General features: G+C 41.6%; 1 protein-coding gene across 1 annotated transcript in view; it reads right to left on the bottom strand.

The window, feature by feature from the left end:
• Window positions 1–2676: 2676 nt before the first annotated feature.
• Window positions 2677–17476, bottom strand: part of LOC136875918 (uncharacterized) — a 47605-nt gene continuing 32805 nt past the window's right edge. The window contains exons 3-5 of the mRNA XM_067149537.2: window positions 5563–5739; window positions 4181–4295; window positions 2677–3014 (exon numbers count right to left, since the gene is read on the bottom strand). Of these exons, the coding sequence (XP_067005638.2) occupies window positions 2677–3014; window positions 4181–4295; window positions 5563–5739 (630 nt within the window). The remainder of the gene's footprint in view (window positions 3015–4180; window positions 4296–5562; window positions 5740–17476) is intronic.

The following is a 17476-nucleotide window of genomic DNA, read 5'->3' as shown; positions in this document are numbered from 1 at the left end:
AAAGGCCGGTGCGCTGCCGCCCGAGCCACGGAGGCTCTAGGTGAATTTATATGGCATGTTTTTACGACTGGATGGCATACCTGACACCAACTTCAGTCAAGGAGCTAATGAAGACTAAATGAACGAAATTGGGTACGAAGGTGGAATGAATCAGCTATGGCCTATAAATAGACGTTCGCCTCGAAATGGGAAACCACAGAAAATCACTCTCAGGACAGCTGACGTTGGGGTTCGACTCCACGCTTTTCTTGAATGCGGAGCTTAGCCCAGTGGCCGTAGTGCGTTAACAAGCGCAGCCGCTCCGTTCATTTTCTTATACCGTGAGTAACTAGGTCAAAATGTTACACTGCTTCTGGGCGCTTTAGTACTTTCGCATATAAAAATATATTTCACAAAAACTAAAACAGGAAGAACGTTTAATGATTATAATGGAATAATTACAGTCTCAGATAATCATCTTCTTAGCATTTATCCCGCAGTGGAGCAGGGTTCACTGTTTTGCAAGCCATTCTCCACTTGGTTCTATTAAGCGCATCATTTGATACGCAGCGCATGTCTTCTTGAAGACGATCAAGCCAGCGTTTCTTGGACCGGCCACGTGGTCTTTCTCAAAATGGCGTGATGCGAAGTGTCGTCTCTACAACAGATGAACCTTCTCTACGCATTACGTGGCCATACCACCGAAGTCGGGTCTATTTTCGGACTAACTCCCATGATTTTCCGGATTTCTAGGTTGGCGACAGGATCTGGCCAGGTCGCATGCGCATCTCCATGACATGAAGTGCTTTCTCAGGGTTGACTGTTTCTGGTCAGCATTCAGAGCCAATGGGCGAACAACAGTCCTGTAAACCTTGGTATCTGACGATCGCACAATTTGCCGCCACTTCATACAGTACACACTTACTCGTGCTCTGGCGTCTGAAATAGTGTCACACTCAGCGCTGACCAAAGAACCAAGGTACTTAAAATGTTCTACTTTATTGAAATCTTGGCCATCTATCTGAATGGTTCCATTTGTCTACGGACCGCACGCACTCTATGTACTCAGTTTTCTTGGTATAGAGTCGAAGTTCATGTGCTCTTAGTTTTTCGTTCCACTCCTTAACCTACGCTTGAATCGGTTGACGATCCTCGGCAGCAAGTAGAACATCGTCAGTACACAGGAGTGATCATGGGGGTGATGACTGGATATCGGAGGTGATCGTGTACATACACAAAATGAAGAGAAGCAGTGACAGGGCCGATCCCTGGTGGACACCAACCCGAACGGGGAATGGCGGTGAAATTCCAGTAGGGCATCGGACAGCACTGGTAGAGCATTGATAGAGCAAATTTATCCAACGGATATACTCCTCAGGGACGCCGTGTGATCTAAATGCATGCGAAATCAGTTCATAAGGAACGCGGTCAAAGGCCTTTTTTTGATCGAGGAAGGCAATGTGGAGCGGTCTTTTGTTCTTTACCCGGTGTCTATCCATAAGCAGCCGATGTGCATGAATGCAATCAATCGTTCCACATCCTTTCATAAATCCACACTGGTTCGGTGTGGCGTTGACAATACTCCGTAGACGCTAGTCTATGATGCGTTCGAAGAGGTTCATGGCATGACATAGTAGGCGAATAGGCCGATGGTTTGCACAATCATTGACTTCACTCTTGCCCTTCCAATAGCACAATGGTTGTACTTCTTCTATGATAAACTGGTTGAACAAGGTTGCATTCAGCTCAGGACCTTGTAATCCAAGCATTTTCCATGCTTCTGCTGGAATGTCGTCAGGTCCGGTGGCCTTTACAGGTTTCATTTTCTGCATGACCTCCTGAACTTCCGAAGAAGTTATAAGTGGGACAAGTCCTGCATTGGAGGATTCGTTGCATATCTTGGAAAAATGCCTGTTCCAGGATTGCATTCGTTTTCTGGAGTACATTGTTGCTTCATCCTTTATACATATTACATGCCCAATATCTTGGCTTAGGCGATGACGGGATCGAGCCAGTCTGTAAATACCTTTTCTCCTTCTGGCGTATCCAAACATTCATAAAGATCCTAAAAATGAGCCACCTTAGCTACAGCTACAGCCTTTTGGCCTCAATCTTAAGTCTCCCTGTCAATGTCAGGGTCCCGCCAAATTTTGTAGGCACTCTTCCTCTCTTTTATGGCAGCCTGCACCTAGTTTTTTGTTCCCAGGATATTAGATGCGGCACCTCGTATTACATATAACTACATTACCATCGTCATCATGAGTCGTTTTGCTCACTGCTGAGCGTCCAGACCTCATAACTCTCTCATTTCCGCGTTGCATCCTTGACGAGATGTCTCCATCCAGAGCGGTTTTCAGCTTTCCGGAACATGATCTGAAGAGTCAGGTCAGTGATCTTCTTAGCCTGATCTAACCATCTACTTGCTATTCTTCCCCGTGGTCTACTGCCTTCAACTTTGCCTTGCAAAACGGTCTTTTCCTAGTCTTCTACTTCTCTTCTGAAAATGTTGCCGAGGAACCCACACGGGAAGATAGTCGTTTCTGGATGCTCAGTTCATTTAGAATGGAAACATTGTTTCTTCTTTCCGTCCAGGGTACACACAGCCAACACCACATCTCAAAGGCATCAATTCGACTTTTGTCTCTACCATTCACGGTTCAGGTCTCACAGCCGTAAAAAGAAGAGTGACAACACTAATTATTCCACCAAGCGCATCTTCGTAGCTTTTGATATTGTCCAGTTCTGCCAGATCTTAGTAAGTTTAACCATTGCAGAACGATCTAGAACAGTACGTCTTTTGATCTCTAAATAACAGATTCCCGTGCCATTCGTGACTGGCCCAAGGTACACAAATTCCTTTACTATCTCTAGGTCCTTTAGACATCCTGTAAGTTGGATTTGTCCTTGCCGATCAACTACCATTAGTGTGGTCTTTTTCACGTTTATCTTTAGACCACAGTGGAGGCTAGTATTCTTCACTCCTGCGAACAGGTCAGTGAGGTCTTCTTCACTTCCAACTATAACGGAAGTATCATCTGCAAATAGGAGGTTGCTTATTTTTCTACCGCCAATCGATAGTCCACCATTCCAGCCATCGAGAGCTCTCTTGAAGACACACTGTGCATAGATGTTGTAGAGTTGAGGTGATAATATGCAACCTTCCCTTACTCCATTTGTCACATACTTGTCACAAAAATGTGTTTTTCCCTTTTAATTTAGTGAATGGTTTGTCGGAGTGAGGAGCTTGAAGTAGTGTGCGATGTTCGTGAGGTAGGTAGAAGCTTCATTTGCCCCTCGACTTATACCTCCCACCGTATCATGCTTCAGGCAGTATTCATGCGTAATGTGTAAGAAGCAATTATTCTAAATACATGCATCACTACATTTCATGTCCAGGTAGTATGCATACATATATGTAATATGAAAACGCTCTACTTACAAGAAGCGAACGTTTTCACGCTGGAAAATATTGTAATGTATGTCAGCAAAGCTCAAAGTCGGTCAATATTAATAGTACCTGAGCTACAAACATATTTTTTTTTTAAATAGGATATTATTTTGACGTTATAATATTCTTTCTTTTGGTTATTGGTAGGGCCCTGGAAATATCTTGCAAACTCTAATTTCGTAGTTCTAACTTTGGCTACCGGTGCGTGTACTTTACACATCACTGGGCAGATATTCATAACATATGTTAAGTTTCCTACAGAATATCTTCTGCAGCTTTCATACAACACCGAGTTGGGTCCTCAGCTGAATGGTCAGCGTATTCGCCTTCGGTTCAGGGGGCCCTGGGTTCAATTCCCAGCTGGGCCGGAGACTTTAACCTTAAATGGTTATTTCCTCTGGCTCGGAGACTGGGTGTTTATACTGTACCCAAAATCCCTACAACTCACACACCATTCTGAACACTGTCCTCCACTACAGTAAAACGCAGCTTCCCATACATGGCAGATGCCGCCCACACTCCCGGGAGGGTGTGTCTTCCAAGTGCTGCTCCGGGCTAGCAATAGACATACGAAATTATTATTTTTATATACAACAACGACATTTTGGGGTGCTATTCCACATACATAGCATACATTTTCTTAAGCATTAGACTCTCTAGTAAGAAAATGTGTGTGAATCGTTGAGGGTGTCGTAGCGCTGTTTATCCTTAATAGGCTACACTGTATATGATGTATAATAGACCGAAGCTCACCTCCAATGCAGGTGTGCCTGGAAAGAGCTGCACCACCTCGGCATGAGGACACGAGTTTGTAATAGACCGAAGAGTTGATACTGAATAGTTTCTGGGCTGCCACAATCTGCACAGTCTGCAATATACACATATTGACATTCCGTTTTTTCTGATATACAACGTTGACAGTCCCCATTCTTATCGTGTATATGTTTTCTAAATTGCTTTATATGCATTTGACTCTTCCCTTTTCTGTGTTGGAAACATTCTCCAATAATTCTTCTGTCCTTTGTATATACATATATTGGTCGTATTGTTTTTTTCTGTAGTCGCATGGCATTTTCCCTAGTAGTCTTCATATTATCAGGAATTGTTCATGAAGCTGAATGAGCTGGAGCTGTGCGCTTCTCTTGTAACATGGCCAGCTGTTCTGTCGAATGGACATGCTTCCACTGGTCAGCCTTCGTGTTCTTGGATGATTTATTTACCAACAGTTTCGGATGCGATATCTGGACAACTATTCATTCGAAATACTTTCCGTAAAAGCCTTGTTCATCGCAATTAAATTTACTCGTATATGAGGTAGATAGTTTTCATGGCGTATTTCTAGTTTTCGTAATAATTAATCGAATATTTTACTGTTCTTTAAACTGTAAAGATGGACACCATAAAAAGCGTTATGTTTCTATTGGAGATAGATATATCATGCTTTCGATTTTTTGTAGATCTAGATACGATCTTACAACTATTTTTTTCTTAACGTTTTTGCTCTGTTTGTAATCGTATTTAAGGGTGAAAGACAAGGCAGTTTTTCCGACTTGCTCTACATTTTCTCTTACTTCGTATGTCTCGTTTCAGTTTATGGAATATTGCCTGGTACTTAAGAATGGATCTAAACATACACCAACTCTCATTGAAGTATCTCCAGCAATTCCCGAGTTACAGTGAAACAAACCGACAGACAAACATCGCTCCCGCACACAGTTTTATGATATGTACAGATTTTCCCAGGTGCTAATTTCATTCACTAAATATATTCCGCAAGCAGCATTCACTATTACTGCATGTTTCGATGATCATATGTAAATGAACTACTATTACAAGAACTGGTTCTCAAGACAGTGCAGGTGTCTTTAAGACATAATTCCCACTTTTAGAGTTTCTTGACTCACATTTATTAAAAACGGTATTATACATCAAATAGATAACTTTAATTTAACTGCAAATTGAAGGAAGTTAGGACTAAAACAATGCTCTTTATGGTATAATCAATTTATTGCACTTCAGTACTGTTACAAACATCAAAGAACATACCAAACTTTACAACATACCAAGAAAACACTTCAGACGCAAATAGACAACATTTTAAACTATCTAGATATCTCCTACTCATCTTTACTCACTACAGCCAAATAGCAGAATGCACCACATCGGGGAATTGGTTGAGCCGCGAGGAATGCGCCTCCATCTGGCGAGTTTTGATAAATAACAGGCCTATCTTGCTTTTGCTTACCCGTCTCTTTCATTAAACATGGATGACTGCTGGAGGTCTCCTTTTTTATAACATCGGTACCACCTGGCTGAAAGAACGTACATATCATCAGCACATCTAAATAAATGCTCATAAAGCACTGATACAAGCGAGTTCAATGCAGTATACCATGTATTTTTGCGTTTATGTCATGTGTAGTGAGACCACCTACAGGAGAACGTAATGTTCAACGATGGTGTGCCCCACTTCCTCGTCATAATGGTTGGATTCAACTTGTTTTGATTTGTACTTTTAAGGCCCAGACTATTTACTAGATGTAAATAAACTTTTGAGTTTATGTTGTGTGGACAAGGAAGTAGAGAAAAGCCTTCGTGAAATATTTTCTCTCCAGTTGGTCGTTTTTCACACGGTATAAATCAAGAATGCCTTTGCTGGCAGGACCTAGTGTTTACAGTGCACTATGTCTTCTGGTAGCCTATAGGCTAGAGCAATTTTGTTACTTTCATAGATCTGTCTCCATCTTATCCTTGGCTTTGACAATATGAAAGTGACTGAGGTATGAGCGATGCTAGTAATGCCAATCCTTATGCAGCCAGTCCCTGATATGAATGGTGTGAACAGTTGCTCATAGGGTCGGTTAGTGTATGCATTTCAGTGGGCTTGGCAGACTGATATGTAATAGCAACTCCGGCTCGGTGAGGAAAGCAAGTTGCTTTACGTCGCACCGACACAGATAGGTCTTATGGCGACGATGGGACAGGGAAGGGCTAGGAGTGGGAAGGAAGCGGCCGTGGCCTTAATTAAGGTACAGCCCCAGCATTTGCCTGGTGTGAAAATGGGAAACCACGGAAAACCATTTTCAGGGCTGCCGATAGTGGGGTTCGAACCTACTATCTCCCGAATACTGGATACTGGCCGCACTTAAGCGACTGCAGCTATCGAGCTCGGTGGTGAGGAAAGCAACGGGAAACTACCTCACTCCTCATTTCCCTAGTACGCCTCTTCAGTGATGCCTAGGCCATCTATGACAGCTGACGGCAGAGCTGCTGAGCATCCCACCAGCGGCACCGCTGACGGACTGAACATTCATACATACGTACATAAATTAAGAAAACCATCATGAAGTTCCTGGTGTGTATCAACCAAGGCAGAGTCAAGGAATATGCAAGCAGGTATCTAAAGCATAAGTGGAGATTTTGCAGGGACAATGTATGCGACTGTAGTGTAGTCCAGACAGTACACCACATCGTATAGAAATGCCCAAAAAGATTATTTCCTGGTGGGCTACAGGTCCTACGTAGGACGGAAGAAGAGGCCATTGCAAGGATCAAGTCCTACGACTTAGTTGTCTGATTGTGAAAAGTTTTTCCTTCTGTTTATATTGTGCATACAGAGTGTTCCCAAACATGTGGGAAGTAATGACGGAGTTGACACTCCAGAAGAATATCAAAATTCCCTATGAAAATTTTGAAATATTTTAGAGCAAGATTCTTAGAAATAAAACGGCTTTCTTTGTGGACAGAAATTCGGAACAGGCTCCCCGAACACTGGCGATCTGGGTCAAGGGGCTAAAGGGCAAGATAGCCTCTGGTCAAATGATAATAACTATCGCAGGACTGTTAGGCATGATGGCTACCATGCGCAACTGATATTTCCTCTTCGTCTTCTTCTTCTTTTCTAGCCTATTTCAATCCACTGCTGGATATAGGCCTCTTCCATATGCTTCCATCGTCTTCGGTCTTGAGACACTTGGAACCAGCGAGTTCCAGCCAACAGCTTTATGTCATCGAGCTATCTCTTCTGGGGTCTTCCAATGCCTCTCTTGTGTCCCCATGGTCTCCAGCGAACAATCCTAGAGGTCCACCTGTTGTAGTCTTGTCGAGCTACGTGTTCTACCCATTGCCACTTTAGTCTTGCTACTTTCTCTAGGATGTCAGTTACATTCGTTCTTCTCCTGATGTCCTCTGAACGGATCTTATCCCTAAGGCTGATCCCTAGCATCTGTCGCTCCATGGCTCGTTGTGTTCGTTGAAGCTTGCGATCACTTTCCTTCGTCAGAGTCATCGTTTTCAGACCGTAAGTAGTAACTGGCAGCATGCACGTATTATAAACCTTGGTCTTCAGGTTAATTGGAACATCCTTGTTGGTCAGGATGAATCTTAGTTTTCGGAATGCTATCCAACTTATACCTATCCTGCGAGGAATTTCTGCACGTTGGTTGTCTTTTCCAAGTTTTATCTTGTGTCCAAGATAGATGTACTCATCGACAGCTTCTATATATTGGTTTCCCATTTTAAGTGGTTGACTGTCTGCGCTTAGTATTTTCGTTTTATTAATGTTCAGTTCCAAACCAATCTTAGCAGACGCAGTTTTAATTCTTGGATCATGCTTTGTAGCTCATCTCGATTTTCACTTATGAGCTCAATGTCATCGGCAAAACGCAGGTGGTTCAAATATAACCCGTTGATTTTTATTCCTTTATTATCCTAATGAAGGGTTTTGAATACATCTTCCAAGGCAAGGATAAACAGCTTTGGAGAGTGTGTCACCTTGTCGAACTCCTTTGCCAACTGGGATTTTATTGGTGATGAGGTCTTCGTCCACTCTTACTACCATTGTTGCTTGTTCATAAATGTTTTCCAGGAGCTTTATATACCTTGAGTTTATCATGGCATTTTGAAGTGCCTTCATGATTGCCCAAATCTCCACTGAGTCAAAAGCTTTTTTTATATAATTAATGAAGGCCGGATGAATCTTGATGTTGTACTCAGTGTTTTTTTTCAAGAAGAAAACGAATAGTCTGGATGTGTTCAACAGTTGAGAAATCTTTAAGAAATCCCGCTTGCTCGGCAGGTTGATAAAAATCCAGTTCTCTTGTGAGGCGGTTGGTTACAATTTTAGTCAGGAGCTTGTAAAGGTGTGATAACAAACTTACAGGACGATAGTTCTCTAAATTTTCCTTATCACCTTTCTTGAAAGAAGTATCACTTCAACATTTTTCCAATTTTCTGCTATTCTTCCATAGTTAATACACTTGTTGAGGAGTATTCTCACGGCTTCTAGCAGATCTCTTCCACCTAACTTCAGCATTTCATTCGTTATTTTATCCTCCCCCCGGAGATTTTTTATTCGTTAGTTGTTTAAGTGCATTTTCAATCTCAGCCGTTGTTACTTCCGGTTTTACTTCATGTATATAATTCTGCGCTAATTGTTCATCACTGGGTGGTTTATTAATGGTTGATGTATACAGCTTGCAGTAGAAATGTCTAATAACTTCAGTAATGTTTTGCCTATCTGTGCCTATTTCTCCATTTTTGGTTCTTAAGTTTTGTAATTTTTGTAATTTTTCCTCAGGGTCTCAAAACTTGTAACCTAGGATCTATTGGTTTCACAAGAATAGCTGGTACAGAGGTCGTAAGATTGGTACTAACACTAGCTGCTATAAGATCATGCCATACATTAATGCCCTCAAGGTCTTACAACTGGTAACTTAGGACCTCTAGAGGTGGAGCTGGGCTACTTGATAAGATAACCGCTATACATTGCTCTTACTGGCGCAGGGCCTGTAGTGTTCGGCTACCCCTTTGAGGCGGTGAGGGGGGGACTTCGCTTTTTTGGGTATAATGCGGCAGCGCGGTATCAGTAGCTCGGGGTATAATGCAGTAAGGTAGAAGTCTAGGACCTAATGGACAAGATGGCTACCGCTCGCAACTGAAATTTCCTTACAGTTTCACAACATGTAACCTAAGATCTATTCATTTTACGAGAATAGCTGGCGCAGAGGGCGTGCGATGCCTACTAACCTGACTTGGTATACGATCATGTCACACAGCAGTTTCGAAATAAAAACTTTTTTTTTTCTTTTACATGGAGGAATACCTAACTTACAGGCTTTTAGATTAAGGAAAAACGAACATTTTATTTTAAATCTTGTAATATTTTTGGATCATGATTCTTATAAATGAAACTGTTTTCTTTGATGACAGAAATTTGGAACAAACTCCCAGAAAATGTATAATACTCGGAAAAATGGCACTGTTTAGTGTCAACCAAGTTCTAAAATCAGCTAAGCAGCCTGTTGCATATTTGACTTCAGCTTGTGCGGTATGCTGATAAGAATGACGAAACTCAAACAGTGGAGGAATCAACTGTGTCAGTCACGTTCCACTGTAGAATTTTGGCAAGAAGTGAATAATTTGAAAGATGCTGCTGGGGAAAATAATTTTACGAATCAGTATCATTGGCATTTTCTACTCTAACTTTGCCACACTCAAATGCAGAACAGGAAAAATTAAACGATGAAAGTGTGAAAAATAGACTTCGCCGTGTGGTAAAATGTTGTTTTTCTTGTGAAATATGTTTGATCAAACGCAGCGTACACAAAAATGAAAATAGCAGAAAAATCCGAAACTACCGAGGCGGCATTTGTCATCAGAGGGTAGAAAGACGATATCAATTTCTGTTAGATGGGTTAATATCACATGGCATCAGTGTACGTATGTCTGCAAAGTTATAGGACACAGATACTCAAATAGCACCACCGAAGGGTAATACAGCTATAAGTAAACCGCAAAAACTGACGGTGATTCTATATTCAGATGTACTAGGCAAAATGAAAGGTGAAGTAATTTGTCATTGCTTTCCTCACCGAACCAGATAGTGCTATTACAGCGCAACTGGCCTTGTAATAACACATTTCACAACGTCCAGACGCACTAGTCGTGCTCTGAATGTCGTTAGGGATTACTCAGCACCACTTATACCTTAGTACCTTCCATATCGTCACAGCCATAAATGAGACTGAGACTTCAGTGGAAGCTGCATGTTACTGTAGCATCTACGGAAAATTTATTTTATTGAATGTAAAATGTTTCTTTCTGCTCGTTCGTAACTGGCAGGTTCTTTCTCTTTGGCCATTTCTGGCCACTTTAATTATACAATATTTAGCCACTTTCTCTCGCCATTTACTGGTACCACTGCTCGGGTACTAGCAGTCCAGACCAGCTGCAGGCGCGGAAGAGGAGGCTGTTTCGAAGATGGATGACGTCACTGCGAGGAAGGGAGGAAAAATGCAAGGTCCCATTAAATTTGAAAGACACTTGGGCGAAGAAGAGTATGGGGAGTACATGCGAAGACAGGAGTGCAGATGATGAAATAATTATCTCCACAAATGGAAGTAATATACAGATAGAAAAACAACAGTTCACGCGCAGTAGAGCTGCAAGTATCGCAGATAATTATACTGACGGAAAAATAAGTAGTCTCGAACACAGCGTGTATAAATATAGAAGGCATACTGAGTAAATTGGGAAATGAGGAGGTGAGGGAATTAATACGTGAAAATGATATTACGAAAATGATTTAAACATGGATCCCAATAGGATGTGAACTATTATCGATAGCGGGTTATAATACTAGGAGTAAAACGAAACAGCGGAGAGTAGGTAAAAAGGCCTTTATCCGGGAGGGAAATCTGAAGCTGTGTGTAAACAGGTAAAATGAATGGAATCAGACTTCGATGTAGTAATCTGATTGAAGATAGTTACATTCTTCCTCGCCCTATTCCCTTTTATCATAGGCTTCTTTTACAACCCTACAGAAGGGTTACCCGTTGCAATGAAAAGTGTCTTCGATGATCTCATTGGAGAAACATACTTGATAAAATTAAAGAATGGAGAAGTGAAGATAATTCTGATGGAAAATTTTAATGCTAAGGTGAGTGTGAAAATGGAAGTGTACGATTGAGAAATATAACGAATATTATTAAAAGTAAAGAACAGTTAAGACAAAGTTGCAAGAGGAAGTGAGATAAAAATACTAGAAAATTGTACCACAGAGGAACTACACATACTGAATGGTCGGTTGTCGGGGGAAAGAAGTAGGGAGCTTGATACACGTGGGTGATTCAGATGGGAGTACTATCAAACTAGCTAGTGAGGCACTGAACTGGGTCGCATCTCATCATTTCCCAGTTGTTATTCGGTGTCAGAGAGATGAATAATGAAAGGAAAAATAAGTTAATAGTGTAGAGGAACAGTTGGCAAGATGGAGAGATGAATTTGAGTATTGTAGGGGGAGAGGGGGATGTTTGAAATTTTAAAGGTATGTATTAAAAATATGGTAAATAATTACAACAGCGATGATGGAATACGAATAGTAGAACGATTGATAGTAATAGCTGGCAGAAAAATGGTTATAACGAAGAGAAGAGAAAACAATCAAAATTTTTGGTATAATCAGGAGTGTAAAAAATCTGAAGTCATAAGGGCACTAAAAAGTGGAGGAATCAGGGATCAGAAGAGTTTAATGTGATTGTACATGTATTACATCCCCCAAACTGCATTTATCACACGTATTATTATTACTAGTAGCGAATTCTCCCAATATTGGAAGACGTTAAGCAAATAACTCAATCAATTCTTCTATGGGTTCTTCTTGTTGTTCCAATAGCCTTTCAGTCTATCTGGGAAGGCTTGTTTACGTTCTTTCGACCACTTTGATTTGTATTTTTTTGTTGTGGTTGCTCTGATATACTGTAGCTTCCAATTATTATTATTATTATTATTATTATTATTATTATTATTATTATTATTATTATTATTATTATTATTATTAATTTTTTGATACCTGTAGCTGGATGGTTTCCATATTAGATACTATTTATTGTTTGTAAGGCAGTTAGGAAACATAGAGATATTTCCAGGTTTGGAAATATATCCCGAGGAAAGTTTTGGTGAGTCAGAAGGAGAAATCAATCAATCAATCAATCAATCAATCAATCAATCAATCAATCAATCAATCAATCAATCAATCAATCAATCAATACTGATCTGCATTTACGGCAGTCGCCCAGGAGCAGGTGGCAAATTCCCTATCTGTTGTTTTCCTAGCCTTTTCTTAAATTATTGCAAAGAAATTGGAAATTTATTGAACATCTCCCTTAGTAAGTTATTCCAATCCCTAACTCCCCTTCCTATAAACGAATATTTGCCCCAATTTGTCTTCTTTAATTCCAGCTTTATCTTCATATTGTGGTCTTTCCTACTTTTAAAGACACCACTCAAACGTATTCCGTCTACTGATGTCATTCCACGCCATCTCTCCATTGACAGCTCGGAACATACCACTTAGTCGAGCAGCTCGTTGCCTTTCTCCCAAGTCTTCCCAGTCCAAACTTAGCAACATTTTTGTAATGCTACTCTTTTGTCGGAAATCACCCAGAACAAACCGAGCTGCTTTTCTTTGGATTTTTCTCAGTTCTTGAATCAAGTAATCCTGGTGAGTCTTCGATTCAGGAAGCCATTATGTCTGTCCCGTGGTCATGGGATAGCCAGGTCAGTGCCTTCGCGCGGGAAACCTCTCGCTCATGATTGGACAGACGCGTCCGAATGAGTTTTGACATATCGAGACGGAGTGGGGGAATGAAAAGACTATATACATGCGTACGAAGGACGCAGTCCAGCGATCTATTAACTTTTGCTATGGAACTATTTTACCAATTCACTAAGTTACGAACTGATACTTGTACAACTCTTGTGCTAATGTACTGATCTAGTACATATACTTGGTCTTCTATGACTCACGGCAGTTTTCAGTAATCTATGACCTGGTGTCGAGGTATAGACCAGCAGCGTGTGTTTGTGCAAGTGAAAGTAAAATCAAGTGTTAGAGTTAGCGCATAAATAGGTACAGTATCAAAGTGTTATACCATGTGTCGACGGTGAGAGCAATTTGTGCTAATACAAAAAAAAATCAGTGAAGGGCAATATACCGGGTGGTACAGCTGCTCCTATTTTTTCCGATAATATGCAACCAGCTAGGAATTAAATGCCTCTTTGTCCTATCTTGCGCAACATCTTACAGCAATTTTATGTGTTGTTGGCACGATATAGACTACCCGCACAAAACAAAAACGGTCAAAAGGCAGTAAGTGTGGCCCATCTCAAAAACACTGTACCATTGTATGTAGAGCGGAGTCCAATACTCTATAGTCATTTTTACGAAATGTTACTGTAGTATACAAACTATAGCCACTCCTATAGCTATCGGTAGAGAATTGCGCACCTGATTGGTCCAAGAGGCCATTCCTTTTATAGAAATGGGCGGAAGCGGTGTCATAGAAAACGTGATAGGTTAGGCTCAATTTCAGACATGTCAATTCACCGCCATTTTGTATAGTCTCATCACGTCGAAATTGATAGAAACGTATTTTCACAGTATTTTATCATCTATGGCACGCAAATGCTGTACGACAGATGTGATAGCATTCGCCATGTAATTACTACCGTTAGAACGTTCAATAAAGACATAAAACCGCGCCATAAGGCTGTTAACTATCAGTAACTTTTCGAAGCGAGAACTTTCGCTCTTTTCAAGAATACAGAGTTATGAGGGTTGAGCTTCCAGGCTGGAAGTAGCTGCACGGAATTGCGCATGGCAGATCTACCTGGATAGGCTTCTTAGGGCAGTGACGGTTCAAGCCCTTCTTAATTTTCATTTCGTACTCGCCTAGGCATCCTTTACGAAGACTTGATTTTTTTGAAGTCACATATATTCTTCTAAGGAAGGTATAAAAAATATTACCACGTAAGCACCGACTATGGGCAGATGCATTGTGAATACCACCTAAAACATTATGCTGGACTCATTCAACGAAATAATAGGTTCATACTCTATGTGTAGGGAATAGTAGCGACTATCTGGGCTTAAAAGAGTCATGATTCTTTAGCAAACTGTGGTGTTAGCGCAAGGTTCGAGTTCAGAAGGTGTAATATACAAGATGAGTTTCGAAGCGATAGTCTAGATGTTCCATTAATAGTTACGAGACGTAATGATCGTCGCCTGGAGTGGCTGCGTGGTACTGATCGCAGCCGCATGTGATGTATTCGAAGGATCCAATTTTCGATTCTATTTACGAGATTTTTCAATTTTATTTTTGTATTATATTCTTAAAGGCATTAGTAATTAAATTTTAACTTCTTTAAGTCTTAAAAGGGTCCGCTTCTGTGGTGTAGTGGTTAGTGCGTTTAGCGTGTAACGGGGTAATTTCATACAATCTCCCCCGTTCGGCATGCTCCACTGACGTTTGGAAATAACGAAGAAGCTGTTCAAAAATGCAATAGCATACAACCCGCATACAAACTCACGGGCCATTGGAAATCAGTCATGTACCTTTATTGCGCATATTGCACCGCCATAAATTTCAAACCTACCATCAACAACTACACCAGGAACTTCACGAAGATGACTTTCAGAGACGGATAGACTTTTCGCAATGGATATCGCAAAGAGTTGAAGCTGATGCGGATTTCTTAACGGACATTCTCTTTAGTGATGAATCTAGATTTCACAACAACGGAACTGTTAATCATCACATCTTACATAACTGGAGCGTTGAAAATCCTCACTGGACAAGGGGAGCTCGATTTCATGTACGATGGGGCGTCAACGTGTGGTGCTGTATAATAGGTGGCACGATAGTTGGACCATATTTCTTCGAAGGAAACCTCACGGGACAACGATATCTACAATTTTATCGTGAATACCTCCAACTTTTATTGGAGGATGTGCCTCTTTATGACACGGTTAAGGACGTGGTTCCAGCAGGATGGAGCTCCTCACACTGGTCGTTGGCAGTACAGGAAACTTGCGTAGGACATATCCTGGACGACGGATTAGACGAGTGGGGTCCTGTCACATTGCCGGCTCGATCATCTCACCCTATTCCACTAGATTTTTTCCTCTGGGTTTATTTAAAAGAAATAGTCTATGAACAGGAGTCAGAGAGCCCGAATCATTTACGGTGGCTCATCACTGAAGCCTGCAGGCAGGTTACACCACATATGTTGCAGCAAGCAAGAATATCTCTCTAGGGGCCGATGACCTTCGATGTTAGGCCCCTTAAAACAACAAGCATCATCATCATCATCAGAATATCTCTCCTCTAACGTGCTCAAATTAGCGTTAACGAAGGAGGTGGTCATTTTGAACATTTGCGTTATTAATCGAACGACCACATACAAGCTCATTGCACCTCTGTTGGTAATAGCTTACTTGACTGCAATAGCACTTTTAAGAGCTACTTAAAAAACAAACATAGCAGAGTACCTGATAATGATTAAGATTTGTCTTCAATAACGCGACTCACACAAACATTAAAAACGAAATAAAAATGTTCATCGTACCTCGCACTCGAACTTCAGTCTAACGAGCACTGGCCACGAGTCGTCGTTGTTCGCTATTATATTCATAGTACTTCTAGTCATTCAGCCATCCTATTCTCTGTACATAACTTGGCTGGGATACAGAATTTTCAAGATTCTTTACTATCATTCGGTATTTTATCATTGATGCCCTATTTGACTGATACGAATAAACGAATTATAGCAAGCGCAGCAAGACCAGACATTGGTGTGAGTCGCGAAGGTCAATATTTTTAGGGTAGACTATAATCTGCGGGTTGCATAACACTGAGTGAATAGGCGCAGCTGTACCACGCGCTATACGGTATATATATATATGCATTATAACTACTGGCCATCGGGCTCTCTACAAATGTGACTGCTGTCCTCGCTGTCGTTTCCCACTGTTTTTGTTGTTGTTCTTCTTTATCTGTTTACCCTTAAGGGTCGGTTTTTACCTCGGTCTCAGCGAGGGATCCCACCTCTACCGCCTCAAGGGCAGTATTCTGGATCTTCAGACTGTGGGTCGGGGGATACAACTGGGGAGGATGACCAGTACCTCGCCCAGGCGGCCTCACCTGCTATGCTGAACAAGGGCCTTGCGGGGGCATGGAAAGATTGGAAGGGATAGACAAGGAAAAGGGAAGGAAGCGGCGGTGGCTTTATGTTAGGTACCACCCCGGCATTTGCCTGGAGGAGAAGTGGGAAACCCCGGAAAACAACTTCCAGGATGGCTGAGGTGGGAATCGAACGTACCTCTACACAGTTGACCTCTCGAGGCTGAGTGGACCCCGTTCCAGCCCCCGTACCACCTTCCAAATTTCGTGACAGAACCTGGAATCGAACCCTGGCCTCCGGAGGTGGCATCTAACTGTGTAGAGGAGGGTTCGATTCCCACCTCAGCCATCCTGGAAGTGGTTTTCCGTGGTTTCCCACTTCTCCTCCAGGCAAATACCGGGATGGTACCCACGGCCGCTTCCTTCCCTCTTCCTTGTCTATCCCTTCCAATCTTCCCATCCCCTCTCAAGGCCCCTGTTCAACGTAGCAGGTGAGGCCGCCTGGGCGAGGTACTGGTCATCCTCCACAGTTGTATCCCCCGGCCCAGAGTCTGAAGCTACAGGACACTGCCCTTGATGCGGTAGAGGTGGGATCCTTCGCTGAGTCCGAGGGAAAAACCGACCCTGAAGGGTAAACAGATAACGAAGAAGAAGATGATGATGTGCTCATACATTGATGCAAGTCAAAATATAATTAGTTGTTTTAGAATCAGTGGAGAAGTTATTGGAGAACCTAGGTGCAGTTCCTGCCTGTTTAATTGTCTTCAGAGGGTTGGGTAAGGCCCATAGCAGATGTATCAATGCGCAGTTTATGTACTGTACTCGCCCTGGGAGAGTGACTTATCATGCCCAATCAAAATTCGAGGGATCTATTTTGATGAGCTCTGGCACCCAACTTACAGACATTTCAGTTAATATATTTATTAACTTCAAACTTGTTATATTTTATTATAGTAAGAATTCAATTAACGCCCAAGGGCGAGGCGAGAATTTTTATATTACAAATGTCGCTCAAAACGTAAAGAACTGGGCCACGCCTCATAATTTTCCAGTTATTCTATTACAAAGAGATGTAGAAGAATCAAAA

This window comes from Anabrus simplex, chromosome 6 (assembly GCF_040414725.1).
Source record: "Anabrus simplex isolate iqAnaSimp1 chromosome 6, ASM4041472v1, whole genome shotgun sequence".
Lineage (NCBI taxonomy): Eukaryota > Metazoa > Arthropoda > Insecta > Orthoptera > Tettigoniidae > Anabrus > Anabrus simplex.
This window is presented reverse-complemented; position numbering and strand designations above follow the sequence as displayed.